General features: G+C 42.1%; 3 protein-coding genes across 4 annotated transcripts in view; 1 reads left to right on the plus strand and 2 right to left on the minus strand.

Moving 5' to 3' along the window:
• The window catches only part of LOC310871284 (tripartite motif-containing protein 16-like), a gene marked incomplete at both ends in the record, with an annotated part of 503,649 nt that overhangs the window by 470,296 nt on the left and 8,202 nt on the right, over window positions 1–25,151 (plus strand). The gene's annotated exons all lie outside the window — the stretch shown is intronic.
• Window positions 1–25,151, minus strand: part of efr3a (EFR3 homolog A) — a 91,701-nt gene that overhangs the window by 61,290 nt on the left and 5,260 nt on the right. The gene's annotated exons all lie outside the window — the stretch shown is intronic.
• LOC310870542 (thimet oligopeptidase-like) lies at window positions 1,031–3,118 on the minus strand (the record flags this gene model as incomplete). Its single annotated transcript, XM_083781782.1, has 1 exon — window positions 1,031–3,118. One exon carries the CDS (start codon window positions 3,116–3,118, stop codon window positions 1,031–1,033), a length of 2,088 nt encoding a protein of 695 aa, XP_083637908.1.

Raw genomic sequence — 25,151 nt, forward strand, 5'->3', positions numbered from 1 at the left:
AAACCCCGATGAAGACCAGAGGCAGGCGAGGCAGGGCGTGTATTTGTCTATAGACGGACGTAGATTAGAATCATGCGGTCATGCGGTGTGCATGCAGTTGCTTGCTGTCCCATTGGCCAGAGGAGGCAGACGAGGCAGCCAATCAGGACTAGGCCATAGAGTGTCACGTCTCAAATAAATTAAACAATGAGCATGCTATCTAAATCGCATTAACCATTTCACTCAAGTTCTGTGCTGTGATGCAACTCACCCTGTAAAAGATGACGGACAGAGGCTTATTTAGTCCAATAATGCTCTCTGAATGACAGCTCAAATCATTTCTGAAAGCAAGCCACACCCAAAACCAACAAAATGGCTTCTGCAATAACCATTAGCTTCAACACCTAAATATTTACTATACAGTATATGACACCCAGATAATCACATTTATAACTACCATTTTTAACGGCCACAAGATAAAAATAAATAATTTCCCAAGCTTATTTCACCAGCAAACATAATAAAAGAATATACAAATAACAAATCAATATCTAGAAAAGCAAATCCTGCTGAAAATATGCAATGTGTGTGTATATATATATATATGTGTATGTATGTATGTATGTATGTGTGTGTGTGTGTGTGTGTGTGTGTGTGTGTGTGTGTGTGTGTGTGTGTGTGTGTGTGTGTGTGTGTGTGTGTGCAGTAGTAAATGTATTAAGAAAATTACAAGAAGAAAAATGGCCCATTGGCCCGGCACCGTAATGATGGATGGTATTCACTGCCACCCCAGTAAGCGGCAGAGGTTTGAATGTGTTGATGAACCTAGAAAGATCTGACCCTTCCTCATAAAAAAATAAAAAACCTTTACAAAATAAAAATAAATGTAAAAAGAAAAATACAAGAGATGAATAACCGCGTAAAAACAAAATAGTAACAAATAAATACAAATTGATAAATAAACTAAATGGTATTCGGTAACTGCCAACAGGTTAGGTATCGGAATTCGAATCAGGAATGAAAAATGTGTATCTTCGGAACATCTTTAGTACTAATGCTTCTTCTTCTTAGGTTTGGGTGACTGTTGCACATTACTGCTATCGTTCCGGGTTGTTGTCCGTTTTATTTTTGTATTCTGTTTTCCTGTGTATTTGTCACAACCAAAGAAGTTCTTCAGCATCTGATAGGCGTCCTCAGAACCACCAGGCCTCAGGATGCAGTTTCTATAGGCCAAACCCACCTTAGGGTTCATGATGCCTTCCTGTTTGAAACGGGTGTAGAACATGTCCACGGAGAACACCGAACTCCACAGGTAGCCATAGTACTGGGCATCGTAGCCACCTGCCAGGTGGGCAAAGGTAGCTGGCATGTTGGTCCCTTTAGAAGCAGGAACTCCCATAATCTCCTTGCTGAGCCTGTCATATTCCTCTGCCGGGTCCAAACCAATCTGGGTGTGAAGAGCATGGTCCATTTTAGCTAGGACTATTACATTCAGTTTCAACAGGCTTGTGTTGGCAAGGCGAGACTTGATGAGTTTGTCCAACATGTCGCCAGGAATTGGAGCACCTGTCTTGTAATGTTTTGACATTCTCTGCAGCGATTCCTTCTCCCAAACCCAGTTCTCCATCATCTGGGACGGAGCCTCCACAAAGTCCCTCTCCACGCTGATGCCACTGAACACAGCGTAGTCGGTCTGAGCACAGAGATGGTGCATGACATGGCCAAACTCATGAAAGTACGTCGCCACCTCATCATGCTGCAGGAGGGAGGGGGCGTTGACCGTGGGTTTGCTGAAGTTGGCTACCATGGCAGCAACAGACATCAGTCTGCTCCCATCAGACAGCAGACAGCCGGGCTGCAGGCCAAAGCAACCTGCGTGGCCGTACTTCCCCTCTCTGGGGAAGAGGTCGAGGTAGAACTGTCCAAATGTTTGTCCAGAGGAGCGGTCAGTGACGCTGTACAGTGTGACATCAGGATGCCACACTGGGGCGCTATCCACCAGGCTGAACGACAGACCCAGGAGGTCCTGGTAGATGTCCAGCAGACCCTGGGTCACAACCTCCATGGGGAAATACACTTTCAACTTATTGTGATCCACTGCATACCTGGTCTCCTCCAACTGGTTCATAAAATACTGAATGTCCCATGCATACAGCTCTCCATTGAACGGCAGTCCCCTCTTCTGACACTCTTTTCCCTTCAGTTTTAGGAGGATCGTTCTATCCTTGTCTCCAAAAGGCTTCATCTTACGGGCCAACTCCTCCAGGAAGATGGAGACGTTCTCGCCAGACTTTGCCATGTTCATATCCAGGACAAAGTCAGCGTGATTGTTGAAGCCCAACAGAGCACTCATCTGAGCACGTAGCTCCACCAACTCCTTCAAGATGACAGAATTCTCAACTTTACAGCGCGAGTTAAAAGCTTCTTCCACTTTCTGGCGTGTTTCAGGGACAAAGCATTTCTTCATGATGGGGTAATAGTGGGGGTACTTCAGAGTGATTTTCAGCTTGTCTCCATCTGCCTCCAGGGAACTCAGGAAGTCCTCAGGAAGACCACCCAGTTCATCTCTGCTGAATGTCAAACTGGTGGTGTCTTCATTCAGGTGTTTGTTAAAGTCGATACATAGATTACCTAACTTAGTCTTAATGAGCTTTATCTTGTCATGCTTCTCTTTGGGGAGATGCAGTCCATTCCTTCTGCCCAGTTTCACCAGTCTCTCAACGTATCTCTTAGCCTCTGTAGTCAGACTGTCTGCATCCAACGTCTTCTCCAGAGCTACAATCCTCTGGTAGACGTCCTCTCTCATGCTCATCTCCACATCAAATTGAGACAGCTTCTTGTATGCATCTGTGCTGGCAGTTCTCACCTCCTTATTGGGAGACACATACTGGGGGAAGAACAACATGTACCTCTGGACAGTGTACTCCACCTCCATGTCAGCCAGAGTCTTCATGGTGTTGCAGAAGGTCAGACTGTCCAGGTCCAGGGAACCAACAGCATCGTACACCTGCTTGGTCTCGGCGATGAGCTCGTCACACATCTGCTGGATCTGTTCAGGGTTCATATCCCAGCTCAGGCGGTTCTCTGTGCAAACTCGAGTGGGGCTACCGAAAACCACATCTCCTGTGTCCTGCGTCATTCTGTTGAAAATCACTTACAACGTTGTTTGAGCTCTGTGGAGTTGGATGTCACAAAATGGAGGGTAGGGGTTCACCCTACCCCCCTAGGACAGAATTTGCAGACTGTAAAGCTAGAATGGAGTCTAGGGACTCCATTTAGACAGTTACTGTGTCTATGATATAAAGGGCTGTGATCCTGCCATGATGTATACATGACGTAATATAGACATGGATGTTATGGTGCTGCAGACCTCCATTGTCATCAATATGATTGATCAGTTGAGGGGGAGGGAGGTGTAGGCATCGGCGTCCCTGATTGGCCAACGCAACCAATCAGATTCAAGGCAAAGCTTTGCATGAAGTTTGTGCCGCATTCCAAAATGTTTCTAATTGTCAAAAAACATGATTTTTACACAAAGTTTGCATTCATACAAGTAGCTCATGTGGTTCAAAAGTTCTAGATAAACCTTTTTAAGGAGGCGGACTGGTGGCCATATTGGATTTGGCCACTATGATGACCTGGAGGGTTGCTGGCTCGGGCACGGATTCAACAAACAGTATTCTGAACAGTCTGAGCACCTCAGTAAATCTGTAGCTCCAACGGTTTAGAAGATAGTGCCATGTTTGAAGTAGTGGTCATTTCTAAAACTGCGTGGTCATTTTCGGGTATTTCACCCCGGATAGATAATTGTTTGCGGGGTTCATATAGCCAAGAACAGTTGAGATATCCTCTCCTAAATTAAGTGCATACATATTTTAGCCAGGTCCTCTGCTACCAAAATATTTTCCTCACTGTAATACAAAATACACACACACACACACACACACACACACACACACACACACACACACACACACACACACACACACACACACACACACACACACACACACACACACACACACACACACACACACAGTAAACCTGCACTCCGGTAGCTGTTTTAATCTAGACAGCAGCTGCAATCTAGGAGATTAAAGCCAGCCCCGGACCTCCTGTGCCACACACATACACACGCACGCCATTTAATTCTCTGGCCTTTGACGAGCCGATCAAAGTCATAACGACCTCTCCTCACAATGCCGCGTCACCATGACAACCAGCGCTGACACACACACACACACACACACACACACACACACACACACACACACACACACACACACACACACACACACACACACACACACACACACCTGGTACTAAACTCTTGCTAATACATTTCATTGGTTCAATAGTTACAGTATAAAACCCCAGGCACACACTTGCACTTACAAATAAAAGAAGAAGATAAAACTGATTGATTGATTACTTAATTTGTCAAAAAAGTAAACAGCATGAGGTACAGTAACACAACTAGGCTACAAAAGGCAAAAAAATATCCCTGGGACTTTTTTCCGTTGAGGCCCTATGTGTTCAATTCATCAACAGAGCATAAACACATTAATACATGTACATAAACAAATAGCTGTATTTAAGGAGAAGAAAAAGGGAAATCGGACAGTGTATGTCGCCTCATTTCAAATGGATTTAATATCTACTTGTAGTTTTCTGACAGGTACCAGAAAAAATGAAAAGATATAATGAAAAGCGTAAGGAAAAGTTGTTGAATTATGGAGATACAATGTGTTTGCATCAATGATACTGGTGATAAGGGGAACATGGACATGGATGATTTGTTTCATTCAAGTATCATTGTGATAGTGACTTAGTTGACTGTACTGTAATGGACGCTATACTTAGTTGACTGTACTGTAATGGACGCTAGACTTAGTTGACTGTACTGTAATGGACGCTAGACTTAGTTGACTGTACTGTAATGGACCCTAGACTTAGTTGACTGTACTGTAATGGACCCTAGACTTAGTTGACTGTATTGGAATAGACCCTAGACTTAGTTGACTGTATTGGAATAGACCTTAGACTTAGTTGACTGTATTGGAATAGACCTTAGACTTAGTTGACTGTATTGGAATGGACCCTAGACTTAGTTGACTGTATTGTAATGGACCCTAGACTTAGTTGACTGTATTGGAATAGACCTTAGACTTAGTTGACTGTATTGGAATGGACCCTAGTCTTAGTTGACTGTATTGTAATCTAGGAAAATTGGCCTCAGATCCTGTGCAGCAGGGGCGTGGCCCAGTGTGTTGCGTTTCAAATGAAATGCGAATCAAAAGACAGGGGCGGGTTCCACATGGAGTGGGCGCTACATCTAAATAAGACGGAAGGGAAACAATTGCTCCTTGAGCGGTGGTGGCCTACTACAATTCAATTTGGAATTGGATTCCCTTCGGACTATTTTCATGGTATGCACAGTGCTTCAGACCGGAAAGGGGAGTGTCCGCTCAGATTCTGAGCGCAACGTACTTCCCTCACAGGGATACGGTCCTTTTTTCCCAGAAGTCTTTCTCGCCCGCCTAGTGGCGAAAAATAAAACTTCTGGGAACTCAGATTAACTGTATTGTAATGGACCCTAGGCTTAGTTGACTGTACTGTAATGGACCCTAGGCTTAGTTGACTGTATTGGAATGGACCCTAGACTTAGTTGACTGTATTTGTATGGCATACACTAAATGCTCCCCACACAGTGAGAATGATAGGGGGTTAACAATAACTTAGTTGGGGACGCTAGTGAGCGTATCATGGAGTAGACATGTTTCTGTGTAGCTCTGTCAATTCCACACTAAACTAAGTTAAACAATAACTTAGTTGTTTACAAAAGGCTGGGAGTGCACTCCATAGCGCACGCACACGTACACACACACACACACACACACACACACACACACACACACAGAGAGATGTCCTGAAGATACATTAGGGGACACATGGGAACATGTTGGTCCTGCGTGTGTGTGACAAATGACTTTGATTGCAGGGCAGATAACAGAGTTATAGGAGGCTGTGTGTGTGTGTGTGTGTGTGTGTGTGTGTGTGTGTGTGTGTGTGTGTGTGCAGGGCAGAGCACATGGAGTTAAATATTCATGTGGTTTTGGAGGACAAAGAGGAAATGTAAACCTCCGTTAAAATCACCTGGGTTCATGTTTCCGCACGCACGCACGCACACACACAACACACACACACACACACACACACACACACACACACACACACACACACACACACACAGGCTGTCAGAACGAATTTCATAATATGAAAGAAAATAAATACATATTCAAATGCTAAAATTGCCATTCGAAAGTATCTTTCATCATTTATTAATTCTATTTTATATTTTTATTTTGTTTTATATTTTATCCGATCGCTATGTATTGAATAACGAATCTACCGCTGTTGAATCGGCCCGGCCGCTTCTTGCCTTCCAGCCATATAGAGCGTCGCAGTCCCGCCCCCTTTCATGACGACGCCAGGAAATGAATCCCAATGCATTTTTCCCATAGACATTTCAAAACGTTTTTATTTAAAGACCTTTTAAGAAAAACAACAAAAAAAAGTGTTGTAACTTTCCTGCTTTCTAATTCTTTGTTTGGCCCAAAACATTGTGTTTATTTTCATGATTTGTCACGAAAAGAGTTGGCTTTGAGGCCCTTAGGGCAGGAGCCTATCTCCGGTTTCTGTAGCGTGAGGCAACTTGATGTACAAGTACACCCCTGGACATCACATAACGCTAGTATGTCACAGGGACATAAAGTCAAATTAAATTACCTCAAAATAAACACTACTTGAAATGTACTGTTTTACATTCCACCACTACACAAGTACACGCAACAAGAGATTAAAGGGATATTTCACTTTCAAACAAACGTTTGTTCATGTATTTCACTTTCAAACAAACGTTTGTTCATGTCATCATCCAATCAGTTTAATGTGAACACCCCAGACAGTTGCTCGATTCAATATTTAGATATCTGATATTAATTTTAGCTGCCCCGCCCCCTTCCTATACAAACCCATTATAACTTCAAACTCTATTTTAACGATGATGAAACACCTGTCTTTTTTCTGGTGACTGATATTGTCCTTCTAATACGTGAGGGGGCAGTTTATTTTTTTAATTTAATGTTTTCATTTATTTTGAATATATATTTTTGATTCTTTAGTCTCTTCCGTCCTCAATTATTAAAAATAACTGAAAACAGTAAATTAAGGACAGTATCAGTCACCAGAAAAAAGTGTTAAGTTTCAAGTTACAATGGGTCTGTATAGGAAGGGGGCGGGGCAGCAAAAATGAATATCAGATATCTAAATATTGAATCAAGCAACTTAAAAACTGTCTGGGGGTTCACATAAGACGGAGTAGATGATGAAATGACCAAAATATTTTTTGAAATATCCCTTTAAGTAAAGCCACGACTGCCTTTAGCCACTAGGGGTCTCTCTCTCTCTCTCTCTCTCTCTCTCTCTCTCTCTCTCTCTCTCTCTCTCTCTCTCTCTCTCTTCTCTCTCTCTCTCTCTCTCTCTTCTCTCTCTCTCTCTCTCTCTCTCCTTCTCTTCTCTCTCTCTCTTCTCTCTCTCTCTCTCCTCTCTCTCTCTCTCTCTCCTCTCTCTCTCTCTCTCTCTCTCTCTCTCCTCTCTCTCTCTCTCTCTCTTCTCTCTCTCTCTCTCTCTCTCTGCATGCGTGTGACAACAGACACATGAGTGACAGACAGTAATGACATTTCTGTGACATTCATGGAGCGATATGAAGCTCCTCCATGCAGTCAGAGAGTGTTGCACTCATCATACCAGGATCAATGGTGCACCACGCGTTTCATCCAAACACACTCAAATGTTATCTACAGTAGTGACGAGCTCTTCATAAGAGTGAGTGAGAGAGAGAGCGAGAGAACATTCTGCATGTGTGTGTGCGTGCGCGTGTGTGGATCTTACAAGACACGGACGCGCGCACACACACACCCCTCTGACCGATCCATCATCAGAGTGTTTGGGTATCGCCTTCACGATCTACACTACGGCAATATGATGCTGCTCCCTCAGCAGACATGTCACTGCAGGAACAAAATAAACTCCTCTGTCATGCAGTTGTTTTGTTTCCATTTTCTGAGAGGACAAGGACTGTATACTTCATTGATCGGAGTCCCCCCGGGATCTGTACAGGGTTGTCTATTTGTTTTTCGTGTAAACGTTTTTCGTGTAAACGATCACAGAACAACTTAACAGCCGAAAAGTGACCCCTTGTGATCTTGTAGATCCGCTGCAGAGTCAGACCAGGGAGGCAAGGGATCATAAAACATATCATGTGTTTAATGCACCAACACTGCCAAGGTTTGCGGGTCCAATTCCCTGTGAGCAAGGCACTAGCAACGCTAGAGTTACTCAGGGTCACATCTCACCAGAGCCCCCGAGAGGCTTGGGGAAATGCGGGTGTGTCCACGCGCCTGTATTTCAAACGCGATTTGCATAACGTAATTCAAAAACAATGCCATTCCACTAAACCACCCAATCATATATTTCACATGGAGCCCATTCATTAAGGGAGGAGAAGCCATAAAGTCTGATGAATGGTCATGGCTTGTAATGGTGTTTTAACGTTTATGGCAGTGAGGTCATTTCTACCTCTGATGAAGGTATTAAAAGCGTCAGGCCGGCTGTGATTTGCGTTGTCTCGCAGACACATTGACAAAGCGATGGCTTAGTTCTGCCGACCACAGGGAAACACCATCTACACCCGAGGAACCCTTTATGCTTTTTACTGAGCCCTGCAGTTTGTTTTATTTTTATTTTCTTACATGAATGAACACTATTTCACGAAGAAAAATGTTACTAGCCAAGTCTAGTACAAACAGCAGAGAGTGGCTGGACTTCTTTGGCAAATAGGCAAATAGAAACAGACAGTATCAGGTTCCATGGACTTTTTAAGTTAAGTAAAACTACTTTAATTTGCCATAAGCAGACTCCAATCAAGTTATTGAAACATCTGAGTCTATATAAATCCCGTTCCAGATATCCACTACAATGGGTTCTAAATGATTATGTGTCCTATACTGTATAGAAGTTTGAAACTCAAATTGGTTACGTCATCCAGATATGTCGGTGTTGTCGCTCTGCCAATCATGGATTGGCCGCGAGGCGCGCAGTGACGCACAATGAATTAGGCTTATAATAAAACAGCGATATAGCTGCAGATGATACAAATAGTATAGAGGAGCGCATATTGGATTGGTCTTTTATTTAACAATTACCTCAATCGCTCAATCAAATAAAAATATATATAATCCAAACTTGAATGAACTCTTCAAGCCTGACACATGTCAGAAATCAAATCAACAGTGCCTGACACAGGCATGCATTACCTCTCCATCAAATAAAGGAATATAATGCAAAGCTGCACAGGTTTAGGTTTAGGTCACAGCACACGACAAACAGCATTTTGCTTCTCTCGTGTAAGTAACATTTATAACTGAAATAAAGTAAAGACCCGACCATAACATGAACTCTTATTAAGCGCAACCAATCAAGCCTGACACATGTAGGCATACCAGGCTCTAGGATCTATGGAACTAAACAAAAAACAAAAAATAGGCGAAATAAGGCATATATAGCCTATAAGTTTTGCCAATTAAAACGGCACACGCTGTCAAGTGTAAACGAACGGCATTTTGCTTCTCTTGCCATAAAATAAACTGAAATAAAGCGTCATTTAATCAAGGCTTTATGACAGCGCAGCAGAGCTTGCTGCGAGGCAAAGCGTTTTGAGCAATAGACTATAAGTTCAATCAGAGCTTCCTGTGAGAAATGAGAGGCCCTGGGCTTTAATAAATTATAATTAATTCATTAATATCCAAAACTATACAAAACTTTTCACATTTCTATCTAAGGACAAACCTTATTAGAAAAATATGAATAGTATATGAAAGCCTTTTGAAATGTGTATAGGCCTATAAGGTTACTATTGTCATTGCAGGTGCTGCCAAATAAGTAATTAGGCTATATACCTCATGCCAGTCAGTTGCGCAAATATAGGCCAGATCAATTAGCAGAGCGGAGCAGCTTCTCTGCAGCACCAATGACCGCAGCTCTTCTTAAAGTTTACTTACTTTAATATTATGACATAGTGTTGGATCTCCAGACAAACACACCTTGGATTATAATTATTGGATTATACATATTCTTTCTTCAATATATATATATATATATATATATATATATATATATGTGGCAGTTCACTACAATGCGTTTCCTGTGTTATTTTATCTTGGGGTGGTATTTGTTTGACACTATATTGTAAGATTGATGATTGATTGCTAATTGGCTCCAGGGTAGGGAGCATACTAACTGGGTTTGTGTGGGGAACACACCAACTTGATTTTGTATATAGAGACAATTATGTTTAATTATATTATGGAGATAATTTATATTGTGTATTATGTGACTCTAAAATGTATTATGAATGAACTGTGATGTCTCTGGACATTGTGAAGCCACTGGTTAGATTGTGAAATCAATCCTGGGTTGGTTTGGCCTATATATATATATATATATATATATATATAATTATTTTTATTATAACATTGTAAAGTATTGAAATCCAATTCAAGTGAAATGTGAGCCTGCCTCTCTTTTTATGGGCCTGGGTACCCCAAAATGAAAACAAAATAGCCCAATTCTTTTTCATCACAGGACGCGCACCCCAAGGAGGGCCCTCAAATTTGCTCCAGCCGGGGGGCCTCAGCAAGGTAAATCCGGCTCTGCCGATGGGGTTGTAGTTGCATGCGGCAGGGAGTCGGGGATGGATAGAATCCTCTTCGCTACAGGTGCCGTGATAACGTGGCACATTATTTTTTCCACCACGGTCGTGGACTTCTTTGCATATTTTAAAACGTGCCGTGCTTATCGAACGAACATCGATAATTGATTTTTTTTGGGTCAGCCCTAGTAACTATGTATGTTTATGTAAAAACTGTGGTTCCTGATTGGCCGAGGGGGCCACCAAAAATACACAATCCCTGATTGGCCGAGGTAGTCACTGACATACGCTGCCGAAAACAGTACTTGCACTCTGCTCGCGCAAGTAACAAGTAATAACTTGTGGGGGCCCACTTGCCAATCCCACGCGGCCCACCAGTGGTCCCCGGTCGCACAGGTTTGAGAATCACCAACTTTGTGGGTTGGCCAAGCTTCCCTTGGCATATGTGCTGCGGGGCCCATTATAAGTGGCGACGCGTTGCTATAGAGACCCTCATTCTCTTCGTGGAACGTGAGACTTCAAGAATCAAGTCAAGCTCAAGAACCTGATGTTGGATAGGAAATTGTGGAGGGCAGTGATCCAAGAATCCCGAGTTGGTGTTGGCTAGGCCTCACTCTCGCAGCAACTAACATACTTATCGAACTGTGGTCTTGTTTAGATGTTGCACTGGACAGTGCACCTGGATGGAGGACCAATCGGGGCCTTCCACACCGCAGTGGCGGCTGGACACAAGGTGTATTCCTTCGGGGGACAACGTGCACTGGGGACGTACACCAACGACTGGGACCCGATGGATGTGCACGTCTTCAACACTGTGTCTTTGCACTGGACCAAGTTGCCCTCGGTGACGACCGGAAGGGAGTGTCCCTTTGGAAGAGAACGTCCCTTTGAAGTTCCGACCATGCCCATGGGCTACACAGCTATGCTGATAGACGATACCGCCTACATCTGCGGAGGGATTACCGAGACAGGGGGGCACTGCGACATGCTTTACGTGTTTGACGTCGACACCCACGCGTGGTCCAAGCCAAAGGTTTTCGGGTGCGTCCCAGGGGTGAGGTTGTACCACTCTGCCTGTGTCTCAGGGAAGGTCATGTATGTCTTTGGAGGATTCAACTGGACGACTAGATACATTGAGAATGACCTGTACAAGTTGGACACCCCCACGATGGTCTGGTCCTTAATCAACCCCAGAGGCACTGCACCGCCTGTTTCAGAATGTCACTCTGCCACCATCATCGGGACAAGGATGTTTGTATTTGGGGGCCTAGGATATGAGGACCACTTCAATGAGATCAGAGTGTTTGACACAGAGACCAACTGCTGGTTGAGCACGCCTTCTCCACATGTTCTTCCAGAAGCACGCGAGGGTCATTCAGCCTTTTCCTACAATGGAGAGCTGTACATAATCGGTGGTGACAATTTGGACCAGAACTTCAATGATGTTTGGAAATTAAATCCAAAGACCTTCTCCTGGAAGAAGGTTGAGCCCAAGGGAAAAGGCCCAGGTTGCATGTCTAGGATGTGCTGTTGCATGGTTGGAGATCTTATAATCCACTTTGGAGGATACAGAACACCTGTTGACGGTCCTGAAGATGGAGATGAAGATGAAGGCATGACGTCAGACTTGTGCATCTTAGACTTAAGTCCTAGCCTGAAGATGTTGTGCAAGCTAGCGGTTATTCAGTACAATCTGGAGCAGTCTGGACTTCCAGGGGACATGAGGTGGGAATTGGCGGTCATGTCTACGGCCAAACCGGTAGATTGGTATTCCTTAATTCGGATAGTATTTTATATTTTATGTATATATTATATATTGCAGCATTAACGTATGTCATTTGATATTGTCCAGCGCTTATTTGACAAAATGACTATACCCTTTTTCGTGAATGTGCTAGTACATGCTATAGCGCACCGAAGTCATCTGAGCCAAGTATGTTCAATATTCTGATTTGTTATTATTTTTTACTTTATTTTATTTTCACCATTGATTTTTTCTTTATTTTTGACAGGCGCTAGCCCCTTTTGTCCCCACATAATGTCTACAAACACAAAGTTTACATCACCTTGTCCCCACACGTCTCATATTTTCTATCGACAATGAAAGGAGAAATGAGGTCAAATGTCCGCCAAATATGACGTAAAATGTCCGCAACACAAACATTAAATGCCATTGACAATGAAGGGAAAATTAATGTCATATTTACCCCACACGTCTAATATTTGCCATCGACAATGAAAGGAGAAATTAAATGTCCGCAACATATGATGTAAATTTGTGGCAACAGGCATTCTTATTTGCCAGTATGAGATGATGCATGATGATGTACGATGATAAGAGCCACATTCTTAGCATTTGTGGTTTATTAAAACACAAGTGACCAACATATATTAGGTCATATCTGCATAGAAACTAGCATCAATAAATATAAAGGTGACAAGAATAGGGTGGCAAGGAGAGTGAAGTGATATGGGATGAGGTGGAATCTTAAAGACCTCATGAAATGGCTTTATTGCTAACTTTTCTGCTAAAGCTTCCAGTCCCCTTGAGCAATGGGATAGTGTGAGTCTCACTGCACCACAGCTGCTGTTTCGTCGTGCAGGGCAGACAGAGAGCACTGCTCACTAAGACACATTTATGCAGTGCATTGCTTATTTCTCACCTCAAATGTGTTCAGTACATATCTGAATGTACGGTTAGTTACGAGGGCATTACAAGTAATGCACCGTCTGGCCGTCATATTGAGTTGGATAAAGAACATCCAACTTAGGCAGGAAGAAGCCAAGAGTAAAGGTGTATCAGGTTTTTCTAGATTGATCCTGATCACTGATTACGATCGGCCAATACCGATTTTGTACGCAAGGGGAAAATTTGAATATTTCCAAAATTATAACCGGTATATGTGAAAACCTACGTCAAAACTGTTTCCTGTGTGTGTGGCGAGGAAGGGGAGTATGTTTAGGCCTGTCACAAAGATGCAAAACAATATTGTACTATATATTAGATTGACTTTTACGGGCATGGTTGTGAAGGCCAAATTTGTCATTCACAAGTATTCAGACTAGTTCACTTTGTTCAAATGTGTGTCAGTACGTACCGTGTATTGGTCAGATGCAGTGTTGCCAGATTGTGCAAGAGAAATAAGCAACCATGTCTATGAAAACAAGCCCAAAAGAAGAGACTAGGCCACATGAGCACTTTAAGCTACTACAAGCTCACAATACAAGCAATGGGGCATGTTGGTGCAAACAACATTTAGGAAGCAAGCCCAAATACAGTAAGTCCAAAAAATCAACTACACTCGCAAAAAAACACAACCACCAATATTTGCAAGGGACATCTTGAAAAACAAGCAGTTCCTGCTTACTGATGCCTTTGTCCCTAGCGATGACATCAGGGAACGACAGTTTTCTACCTCTGGTCTGCTTCGAGGCAGGACTCCAGAGAAGAAGGGAAGATATAACCTCATTGTTAGCTCTGTAGCAGTGGCCGGCAAACTGTGTTCTTCTGGATCGGACTAGTGAAGAAACACGGGGAAGGTTGCCGTATATTAGATTAGTCGATGGGTGGCTCTTCCAAGACAGATTTTGCACTCTCATTATATATATATATAGTTAAATATAGTGAAAATAGCCGGTCTACAAAAGCACACAACAACGCATCACTCTGTAGATGAGCCATTTTTACTGTATTTGAAATAGTCCCTTGTAGTAGTCAAAAGTACAACATTTGAAATGTATTTTGGTGAAAGGCATGTGCTATGCAAATAATAAAACATATACTGTAATATATACTAAGAGTACCCATACATTCTGCATTAAGATGTGGAGCTTTTTGGACCTGCCAAATCAAGTCCCTGTGCATCTCAAATGTTATGTAATGCACTGTTTATCAGAATCAAGTCAGCCGGTTTAGCGTTGTGTCAGCAAAAATAATCAGCATGGTTAAAGTACAGCAAACCTGTACTTCAATCAGTACTCCCATTCAAAAATCTCCTCCCTGCCATTGGTCAATGTTACACACAAACACACACACAGAGTTACACGCCAGGATTCCAAAGCCTGCTGTTCCAACTTCCAACGCATCGGCATCGCCATTCTGTTTCACCGAAATACTAACCGTAGCCTCAAGCAGAACCCCCCCACACACACACACACACACACACACACACACACACACACACACACACACACACACACACACACACACACACACACACACACACACACACACACACACACACACACACACACACACACACACACACACACACACACCCGTGTGAAATGAGCGGCCCTGCTCTTATCATCATACATCATCTCATTCCGGCCAATCACAATTTGCAACGGAACCTCACCTTCGCGTTTGTGTTACATAATGTTTGTGTTTACACTAGGGATAGAATTATTGATTCATTCATTAATTGATCATTGATAAGTTTTGATAACCTTATCGATCGATAAAAAAAATCTGAGAATCTTAATTTCCCTCAATGTCTAACATAAAAATCTACATTTTGCTATACAGAAAGAAGGCATAAATATTCCTTACGATTCAGGGCCAGGCAATGGCATGAAATGAAAAGTGCACTGTAACTCTCTTGTCTGTCACATCACATGCAAAAGTATAACTGGCCTACATTCACAGAAAACCACCCAATGATAGAACCGCAGAATTTTTTGATTAATTATTAACTGTTAAGTTTAATTGATTAATTTCTTAATGGTGATTAATCGATTATAACTATTAACACTACGAAGTCTGAAAAAATTTCACTACTACTCAGTCGGCTCACGGTCAGGGGGACCGTGTTTTTGGTGCGATTTGATTGGCCACTCTCTCCCCCACTGATCGTCCCTCTCCAGCTGGAGAAGACATTGTTCAAGCCTGCATCCCATTTCCAACGAATTAAATCATAATATGTTTCTTAACACATGTTTTCACTCCTAAAATGTATAAAACTAATAATACATGTGAAAAATATTTATTTTGCCGTTGCCCGTTACTATATTGCAACATAGCCATGGAAGAGTGTCGCGTTGCTGCCTTTTGTTGTCCTTTTTTTTTCTTCCAGAAGAGCAAAGATCACTTGTCTTTTCTCGTGTGTTATCGATGTAATTAATATATCTGACCCCACGTGATGTACAGACTGCTTGACTAGGCATGTAAACATGACATAATTGTATTAATGTTTAAGTGTAATGATGTTATTGACCGGATTGTCCGTAGTCCTCCAGCCGTTAGCTTACAGTTGCTAATATTATAAGCTAACAACATTACTAAAGCCAATGTATTGCATTAAATGCGGTCTGTCCGCGGTAAATTACTTATACAAGTGAGTCGCGTTATATCTACCTAAATTACCAGCCAAAGTACATTCCAAATAAACAATTATTAGCCACGTTATGTTGTTATATCAGTTTAATTAATAAAAAACATCGCATTTGTCGGCCGTTAGCACTGTGAATTCAACATCCGGTGAGGAGAGGATACGGATCGTGTATGTATTGTGTATGGAAATCGGCGCATACAGACAGATACACGACCGGATGTAAGCCTTGCACACTAAATAGACATTTACATGCTTTCCTGAGAGGGAGAGAGAGAGAAAAAGGAAAGTTTTGACTGACAAAGAGCTGGCGATATTGAGCCTATATGCCAGAACAAATTAATCCACAGCAGCATGCCTACATACGTTCCACGTCGCTTGCAGAAAGAACTGTTCTTTTGACTGACAAAACATTTAGCGGTTCGGGAGGTCTATCTGGTTGGAATTATTTCAAACACTTTATTTTGTATCGCGCGCATCGGCAAGCGTTCTCGCTTCATGGAAAGTAAATGTCGGGTCGTAACCGAGCATTCAATAATAATAATAATAACAATGATAATAATCATTGTATTCCTATTCCTATTATCTTATCAAAATAATAAACAAATTCCAAGTTAATTAATCAGCCAAACGTATATGATTTAATTCGTTGGACATGGAATGCAGGATTGAACAACAACAACAAGAATGCCTTCTGTTTGTGTTCTTTTTTTTTCTCCACTTTCTTTCAATCATAACTCGCTCATTTTTTGCTCATTTAAAAAGATTCAAAATACCATGTAAACTATGGAATTGGGGCTTTCATTTGGTATATAAATCGGTTGTGTAGGCGCTCTCTACGAAACGATATCAAGTGAAAAGGAAATGTCGGGGAATCACCATTAACACCATTATCAAGCAGCGCAAACAAAAGACGAGAGGGGGAGAAAGGGGGACAGTTATATTTAGCCTGTCCAACTACTAGTTACTTTGACCAACAGTATTACAAGCAGCATATAGTTCACATACATGACGAAATACGACATTAGAGTTATATATTGTCCCCCTCTATTATATAGAGGGGGAAACATTATAGGCTACGCAATGTAATTAATATATATTTGATTGATTGTGCCAAATAATCGCCTTTTTCCCTCCACCCCTCTTTACATAACTCGCTTATTTTTTGCTCATGTAAACTACGGAATTCTGGCTTGTGTATGCCCTCTCTACGAAACATATCAAGTTGAAAAGGAAATGGGGCAGCTTGCAGATTAACCATTTTCAGAAAAGTGGTATACATTTAGGCAACAATTAATGTGCTATTGTGCTATTCTCGGCCAATTTTCTACCGATTGTCCTAATTCCAAATATATAATCCGTGAAGTGTACATTTTCATTGGGTGTATAATAATGTATTCATAAGAGAGGGAAGAAAATAAAAAATAAAAGTGAGTGCGTGTAGGCAACAATGACGTCTCCAGCTCCAGAGGTGTGAACGAGTGGTGCGGGGGTGGAGGGATAAAGGGGGAGAGCGGTCGAATGGGCCGATATAGTCAGACTGAGTAAGAGATATATGCCTAAAATCATATTTACAAAACGTTTCAAATGGGGAAAAAAACAGAGATGATTTCAATCGAATATTTAGACAAAGTCATGCAAGGGGAACTTTCTCTGGACTCCATGGGCTGAGAAAATAAACATTGAAATCTCAAATTCGGTCAGAACGGCTGCTCAGACTTCCTAGTGTTAACAGGTCCCGCGCCATTGGCGTTGATCAATGGCAATTTTTCAATAAATGCTAGTGGGTGTTAAGATCCCTAGTTTACACAAACACTCAAAGCTGGCCATTCATTGTCAATGGAATTCAATGTTTGTGTTAACACAATGCTTGGAAATCGGTTAAAAACGCCATGACTTATTTTAATTGTGGAGAGTCCAGCCCCAACATGGGGCAACACCTGCATCAGGAGACAGCTTGACCCTACATGCCAACATGGTGGCAGATGATGACGTGTGTCGCTCCAACGATCAGGTGTCTGTGTCGTCGATGACAACACTGTCCCTTTAACGGCACCGAGAGGAAGGTCGATGGACGGGAAGAGGAAGGGGAGGGAGCAGGCGGATCAATAGACTCTCTCTCTCTATCTCTCTCTCTCTCTCTCTCTCTCTCTGCATAGTGCAGACACACATACGCAGTGTACATGCTTAGACAGTGTTAGCAGTGCATGGACACATGGTCAAAAGCTAACCCGCAAACGTGGGTGCACATCAACGGACACGTGGGTGCACAGCCCCACATCCACACCCCAAAATATGTTCTCACACACTCTCAAACACACCCAAATATGAAGTCATCCTACCAGAGTCGTTGTTTTCAGAGTCCATCTTGTGTCACAGTGGTCTGTCAAGTGGACCTCTACACTCAGAGAGTCTCTCTCTCTCTCTCTCTCTCTCTCTCTCCCCCTCCCTCCCTCCCCTTGGGTCTGACCTTGCAGAGCTCTCTCTCCTCTCCGTGTGTGTGTGTGTGTGTGTGTGTGTGTGTGTGTGTGTGTGTGTTTCTCCCCCTCTTTCCCTCCCTGCAGGTAGAGTGAGTATACAGAAATATGCAGCTCTGCATTAAAATGCTACAGTCACAGTGCATGCATGCTTACCAACAGCCCACAGGGAGCTAGTGGGCTGCCACACAGCTATGCACACGCGCGCACGCACACACACACACACAGGATTGTGGGGAAAGCTTCCGCAGAAGCTTGTCAATCTGGTATATTTCCAGCGAAAGCTTTCCCCACAATAACAGAAAACACAGTTTCTAGTATATAGCCCGGAGGGTCGCATATATGGTTTTAAGTGGTTAATAGAAAATAATTATATTGAATTATATCATATTGTCACAATTATTAATATTTGAGGGGCGATATCCCCTCCTATGTCAAGTTTGAGTGTGTGTGTGCAAAGTTGCAAACACAAACTTTGTCCCCAACACAAACATTAAATGCCATTGACAATAAATGGACAATTTTGACAAACATTGAAGACGAAGGTGAGGACGCAATTTCTGATTGGTTGGCCGGAATGAGATGATATATGTTAATGTACGATGATAAGAGCATCCCTCACTTCACATGTCCAGTCCTCCTATGACCAGCTCTGTGTGTTTGTGTCAATTTTAGCAATGATTTGATTGGCTGAGCATGAGTACACCATAACGATGATTGGCTGAGGAAAGGATCAAATGTGAGAACAGAAAAGTGAGGACGTTAAAGGTTTCTTTGCACGCCCGAGAAAAAGAAAGAAAACTAAATCAATAATAGTTAAAATAGCTTGCAAGCTGAGCTTGCAGATCTGCTATTTTACGCACATTTGCAAAATGTCTTAAGTGGTTCATTCATAATGCATTTCCTTTACCCTTCCTATAGAAATGTAGTGGATTAAAAAATGCAATATTTGTCTTTGAAATGTAGTGGAGTGAAAGTATACAGAATACATAGCATCTCTGTCAGGTGGAAACCTCATATGTCCAAAACTATTTTCAGGGTTCAAATAAAAAATAGCAAAAGTAGCAGATTTACAAGCTCAAAATGTGTCGCATTGCTCCGTGTTACGAGCTTGCGGATCAGCTACTTTTTTCTGATGTACTGTATGATCAAGTAGGGCATTAATTTACGGGAAAATATTCAGATAAGAGGTTTGCCTGACAGCGACAAAAAGTATAGATACTTAAAAAATATGATCCAAGTATGGTACTAGAGCACGTTGTTACTGTCCACCCACGGTCCAAATCTGCACGCAGACAGAGCCACAGTGCAGCGGAGCGTTGCTAACTACAACACCCCAGGAGGTGCTAAAAATATCTGACCCACACGTTTCCTCCCATGACATTATTATCTGGTGGTAACCAGTTCTGGGTCCACTGAATCTGGGGACCCCCTGTGGGTCCCCAGATTGGTTCTCAAACGTTTTCATGTAAAAGGACGCCAAAATGTATGTATTTGGCCACGGACGGACCCGCATCTGAAAACGTTTTGTCCCCAGAAGAGAAAATAAAAATAAATCATATTCAAGATGTTCCTATAGACATAGAGGGTATTGTATGCACATGCATAAAGTGAGTGTCATATAACGTTGTTTAAAGCAATCAGATAGGACTTTTATGTATGGACTGTCAAGGCCAGAATGTAGTGTTTTGCCACTTCCCGCATAACTTCCGGGTATGATGATGTCATGCGCATACCCTCTATAACTGCACGATATTTTTTTTAATGTTCAAAAATAGCAGATGTACAAGGTCGCAGTGCAGCCCTGAGCTTGTATAATTAATTGCATTTTTTATAGCCAACATATAAAAGTGGTTCAAAGGATTGTGATGACCCCCATTTGATAACATTTTCATCTCTGTGACCCCCCCAATTTACACTGTAAATTCCTCCGTGCTAATTTAAAGCTGCAGTGCACTATATAACCTTACGATTTACAATTTAGGCATTTAGCAGACGCTCAGAGCGACTTACAGTAAGCAAGAACACAACACAAGGTAATACAGATCCATAGAAATAATCAAGGATCATAAGTAAAATAACAACAGCTGTCTAACAGTAGAATATCGAATAATTAAACTATAACTATAGAATGCAGCTATCCTGGATTTGAACGTCGGCCTCCTGTGAATTTAAGTGGAAAAAGAAGAAAATAAAAACGTAATAGAGTATGCGCGTGACATCATCATCATACATGGAAGTTATGCGGGAACGCCTACTGAGTGGCAAAAACCTACTTTCTGGCCTTGACAGCCCATAGCCTACATCCAAACATAAAAGTCCTATCTGATTGCATTAACCGACTTTAAACGACGTTAAACTCACTTTGCCAGTTGCAACTCACTTTATGCATGTGCATATACCCTCAAAATAGAGCTTTAATTCTGGACCCTACCGTCTCAGAGTTAACAGACTCATAAGGGTCATTTACTGATTCTCAAAGGGTCCGTGAACCCCCAGAGATCCTTGAGGGGTTCCAGGGGGTCCCCAGCCAAATAAACTGTGGTCCAGTGAAAATAAGTTTTACAATCACGACAGCAGGTGAGCTTTTCACACGAGTAAAATAGACGACAATAACCTCGTCGTTCCTATGCTGGGGTGAACATTCAGCGAGAATATAGCAGCCCTACAAGCTGACAACAATTCTGGACATTTCTTCAGCCGACACTAGAGACAATAATGGTTTTGCAGGTCAAAAGGCACGAAACCCCATGTTGATTTTGTAGTTCATCTTCCAGTAAAAACTACAGATTAAAATAATGGCAGTAAACAACACAATGGCACCAAACAAATATACTAATGAGTGTGTGAGATTTGCATAGTCCAGGGCCAAGGGCAAGTGTGATAAGACAGTATTGACACAGCTAGAATCGAATAATCTGATTGTCTGCAGCTGTGTTGCTTACATCACTATATACTATAAGGTCAGTGTTATGCAGCCTGGCATGTTTTTACCCTGCTAGTGTTTTAACCTGAAGTGAGAAACAAAGTACACAACCAGCCTAGCGTTGCCCTGTCCCTTTAAGCAAAGGATTAGTTCAGACTTGTAGTACTGAATCAGACCAGCCGATCTCAGTGTACCTGATAAACTAGTTTACAGTTAAAAGACTGTTACTGTCGTGTGGAAACCACTAATTATTGCTTTTCAATATAGACAGTAAACGTGGCCTTACACTAGCCGATTTTTTTCAATCTGAAATCTGATAGCACCACACACGATTGCGCTTTGAGCGGCCCCGAGCAGATCGTTTGAGTCGGGCACCCCCCGACCGATTATCGGCTAGTGTAAGGCCACCTAAGTGTGCCGAGTATATAACCTCAGTAATTTAGATTTAGTGTAATTGTTCTAGTCGAATTATATTATAGCCCAATATCTGCAATCGTGTCCGTGTCCCAAAGTTCTGCATATGAAAACAAGACAATAGTAAAACCATAATTATAAAACGTTAGTCCCAGTACTTGATTCTGATTGGCTGGTTTCTGATTAGCTCACGTATAGTAATAGAGTGGCTCCGGGGGGCCTTGCAAAGACAGCAAGCTCCTCCTATTCCCTCTTCACTGAGAACAGCTGTTCGCTAGCTTGCTATGCTATTGTTTGACGTGATGTTCAGACACATCAGCTAAATTGGATTCAAAAAATTATTATGTTAGGTACCATGAGACTGACCGAACAATTTTTTTTGTTTTTGTTTTTCTCTTTGTGTTTGTTTGGCAAAGTTCGTCGTAGCCTGGCTGGACTGGCTGAGTTACCAAGGAAGTGGCTCCCTCTGGTAGGCGCAAAGTGTAACTACTTTTGTGAATTAGGAATAGTTTTATGATGTTAATATTGCTATGTTTTACTTATTTTTTTAAGATTTGTTTTTGGCTTTTCTGCCTTTATTCATAGCATCAAGTGAAGTTAGACAGGAAAGAGGGAGATAGAGAAGGGGAGAGACATGCAGCAAAGGTTGTCATGAACGGGACTCGAACATGCAACGTGCCGTCAGGCCAAAGCCTATTATGTGGCATGCGCCTGAACCACTTGGCCAGCGGTCACCCAATGTTGCTACTGTATGTTTGTAACCATTTTAGAAAAGTAATAAGCCACGCGAGGTCTGAGCTTACCTTGTATTTTATAATGTCTGAGAGGGTTGTAATGTACTCATTATACAATACAAGGAATTGTATAATTTAATAAGCAACAATAAATAAAACTAAGGAGTGCACACACACACACACACACACACACACACACACACACACACACACACACACACACACACACACACACACACACACACACACACACACACACACACACACACACACACACACACACACACACACACACACACACACACACACACACACACACACACACACACACACACACACGACAGAAGATAAAATGGCCAAACTGACAGCAGTTGTCTTCTCAGGCATCAAAAAGTGAAGCCAGTGGAAATTCCCAGTAGTCTGACAGCAAATTGCAGCACAGTCAGTGTGAGCATGACTCATTCCCACTGTTTAGGGTGCTTTTCACGTAGGCTAATGTCAAGCAGCTACTTATAGCTTCAGACATAATACAAATACATTTAATATACTCATTTGGCACAGTAAATAGTAATGAATAATTACCGGTATCAGCCGATATTGGCAAAAAAGTTGACATCCGCAAATGGCAGTAGCGATATTTGTTTATATGGCCCAAAGAGAGAGTGTGTGTGTGTGTGTGTGTGTGTGTGTGTGTGTGTGTGTGTGTGTGTGTGTGTGTGTGTGTGTGTTCAACTATATTTCAATATGTGGAAGCCTCGGTAATGACCATACATTTGTTGCGACTGTGAGAGGCTTGCAGACTGCAGGAATGCCCAAGCCAAGAGCTAAGGCATTAGCTAAATAATGTTCAGTGTCGGTGATTATTGGCAGTCACCACATACAGTATGGAGGAGACGATGCTTAGAGAGAGAGAGAGAGAAGCAAATCTCTTTTGAAGTTAGCTGTATTCATGATCTGTATCCTCAAACACATATTGATGAGTTTCCTAACTTTCCCATCTATTGTTTGTGTGTAACACAAATAAAGATGTTATGTGTGTTATCTGCCCAGTAATCCCACATCAGTGCATCCCTACTAAAAAGAGTATTAGTACAGAATTCCAGACGCAGCCCTAGTCTCACAGCTGCAGTGTCACTCACTGGGTGTTGGTTGCTGTCACACATTCAGTCATTACATAGATGATGAGTCACTCAAGTTTACTCCCTTTCACGACAATAACGAGATGTTTTCTCGCATTACCATTTCAGAGCCGAGAGGGTCTTATGACAAAGCAGAGCTGCAGCGAAACATCTAGAATGTGTTCATGACCCATTTCATATACAAACAAACAAAGGACAAGTTAAATCCACAGAGAGCTCAAACTGGTCCTATTATAACAGGGAAGTGACTGTGGAATAATGGAAAGAAGTAGCAGAATCGTGCAAGCAGCCGTTATGGTTCCTGCTTTTCTGTGTGTGTGTGTGTGTGTGTGTGTGTGTGTGTGTGTGTGTGTGTGTGTGTGTGTGTGTGTGTGTGTGTGTGTGTGTGTGTGTGTGTGTGTGTGTGTGTGTGTGTGTGTGTGTGTGTGTGTGTATGGACGGACGGACAGGGAGAAAGACAGACATATGATAGACGGACGATTGTGACTCATTGTCTGTGAAAGGTGCTCTACAAATAAACTTTACTAGTGTCCATACTCCATACTTATTTACGGACGGAACGTAGGGCTGTCGATTATGAAATTCAACTTTACGATTAATTGTCACTCAAACAATTGCAATTTAATTATTGACACCTACACACTCCGACACAACAGGCCTATAGGAACAGTGTGAACTCCCTGTGAAAGACTAAGCTACGCTACACACATGTGCGCCTATGCACGCATACGTACTGTAGGCACACACCCACACGGGGAATACACAGTAGAAAGATAAAAGCCAGGCTCCAGAAAGAAAGAAAGAAGCTGTATCCTCAATTTACACACTGAATTGTCTTCCACTGTGAATACAAATGACAGCAGAGAAAAAGCACGCTCGTGGACACACACACACACACACACACACACACACACACACACACACACACACACACACACACACACAGTGTCACACACACACACACACACACACACACACTTAACACCAATTATTAATAGCAGTGACAATATGTTCAGAGGGCAAACACAGAGACTGCAAATAATTAATAACAGTAACTCTAAAATGAAGCACTGAGTATGTAGGCTAATTGACTGGCAACATATGTCACACAATTGACTGGCAACATATGTCTCACACCCACACACACACACACACACACACACACACACACACACACAAACAAACACATCGTTTGTATTAGTATACTTGTGTGGACATCAATGGTAATTTTAACGCGAAGAACCTAGAGCTTAATTATGTAACCATAAAACATTTTATCTTGTGAGGACCAGGACAATATTGTTCTCACAGTGTCCATTTCTCAAATTCTACTACACGTGAAGGCTAAATGTCTCTCTCACTCTCTGAAAGTTGTTAATTA

This window comes from Protomyctophum parallelum (genome assembly GCF_964188405.1).
Source record: "Protomyctophum parallelum genome assembly, chromosome: 14".
NCBI lineage: Eukaryota > Metazoa > Chordata > Actinopteri > Myctophiformes > Myctophidae > Protomyctophum > Protomyctophum parallelum.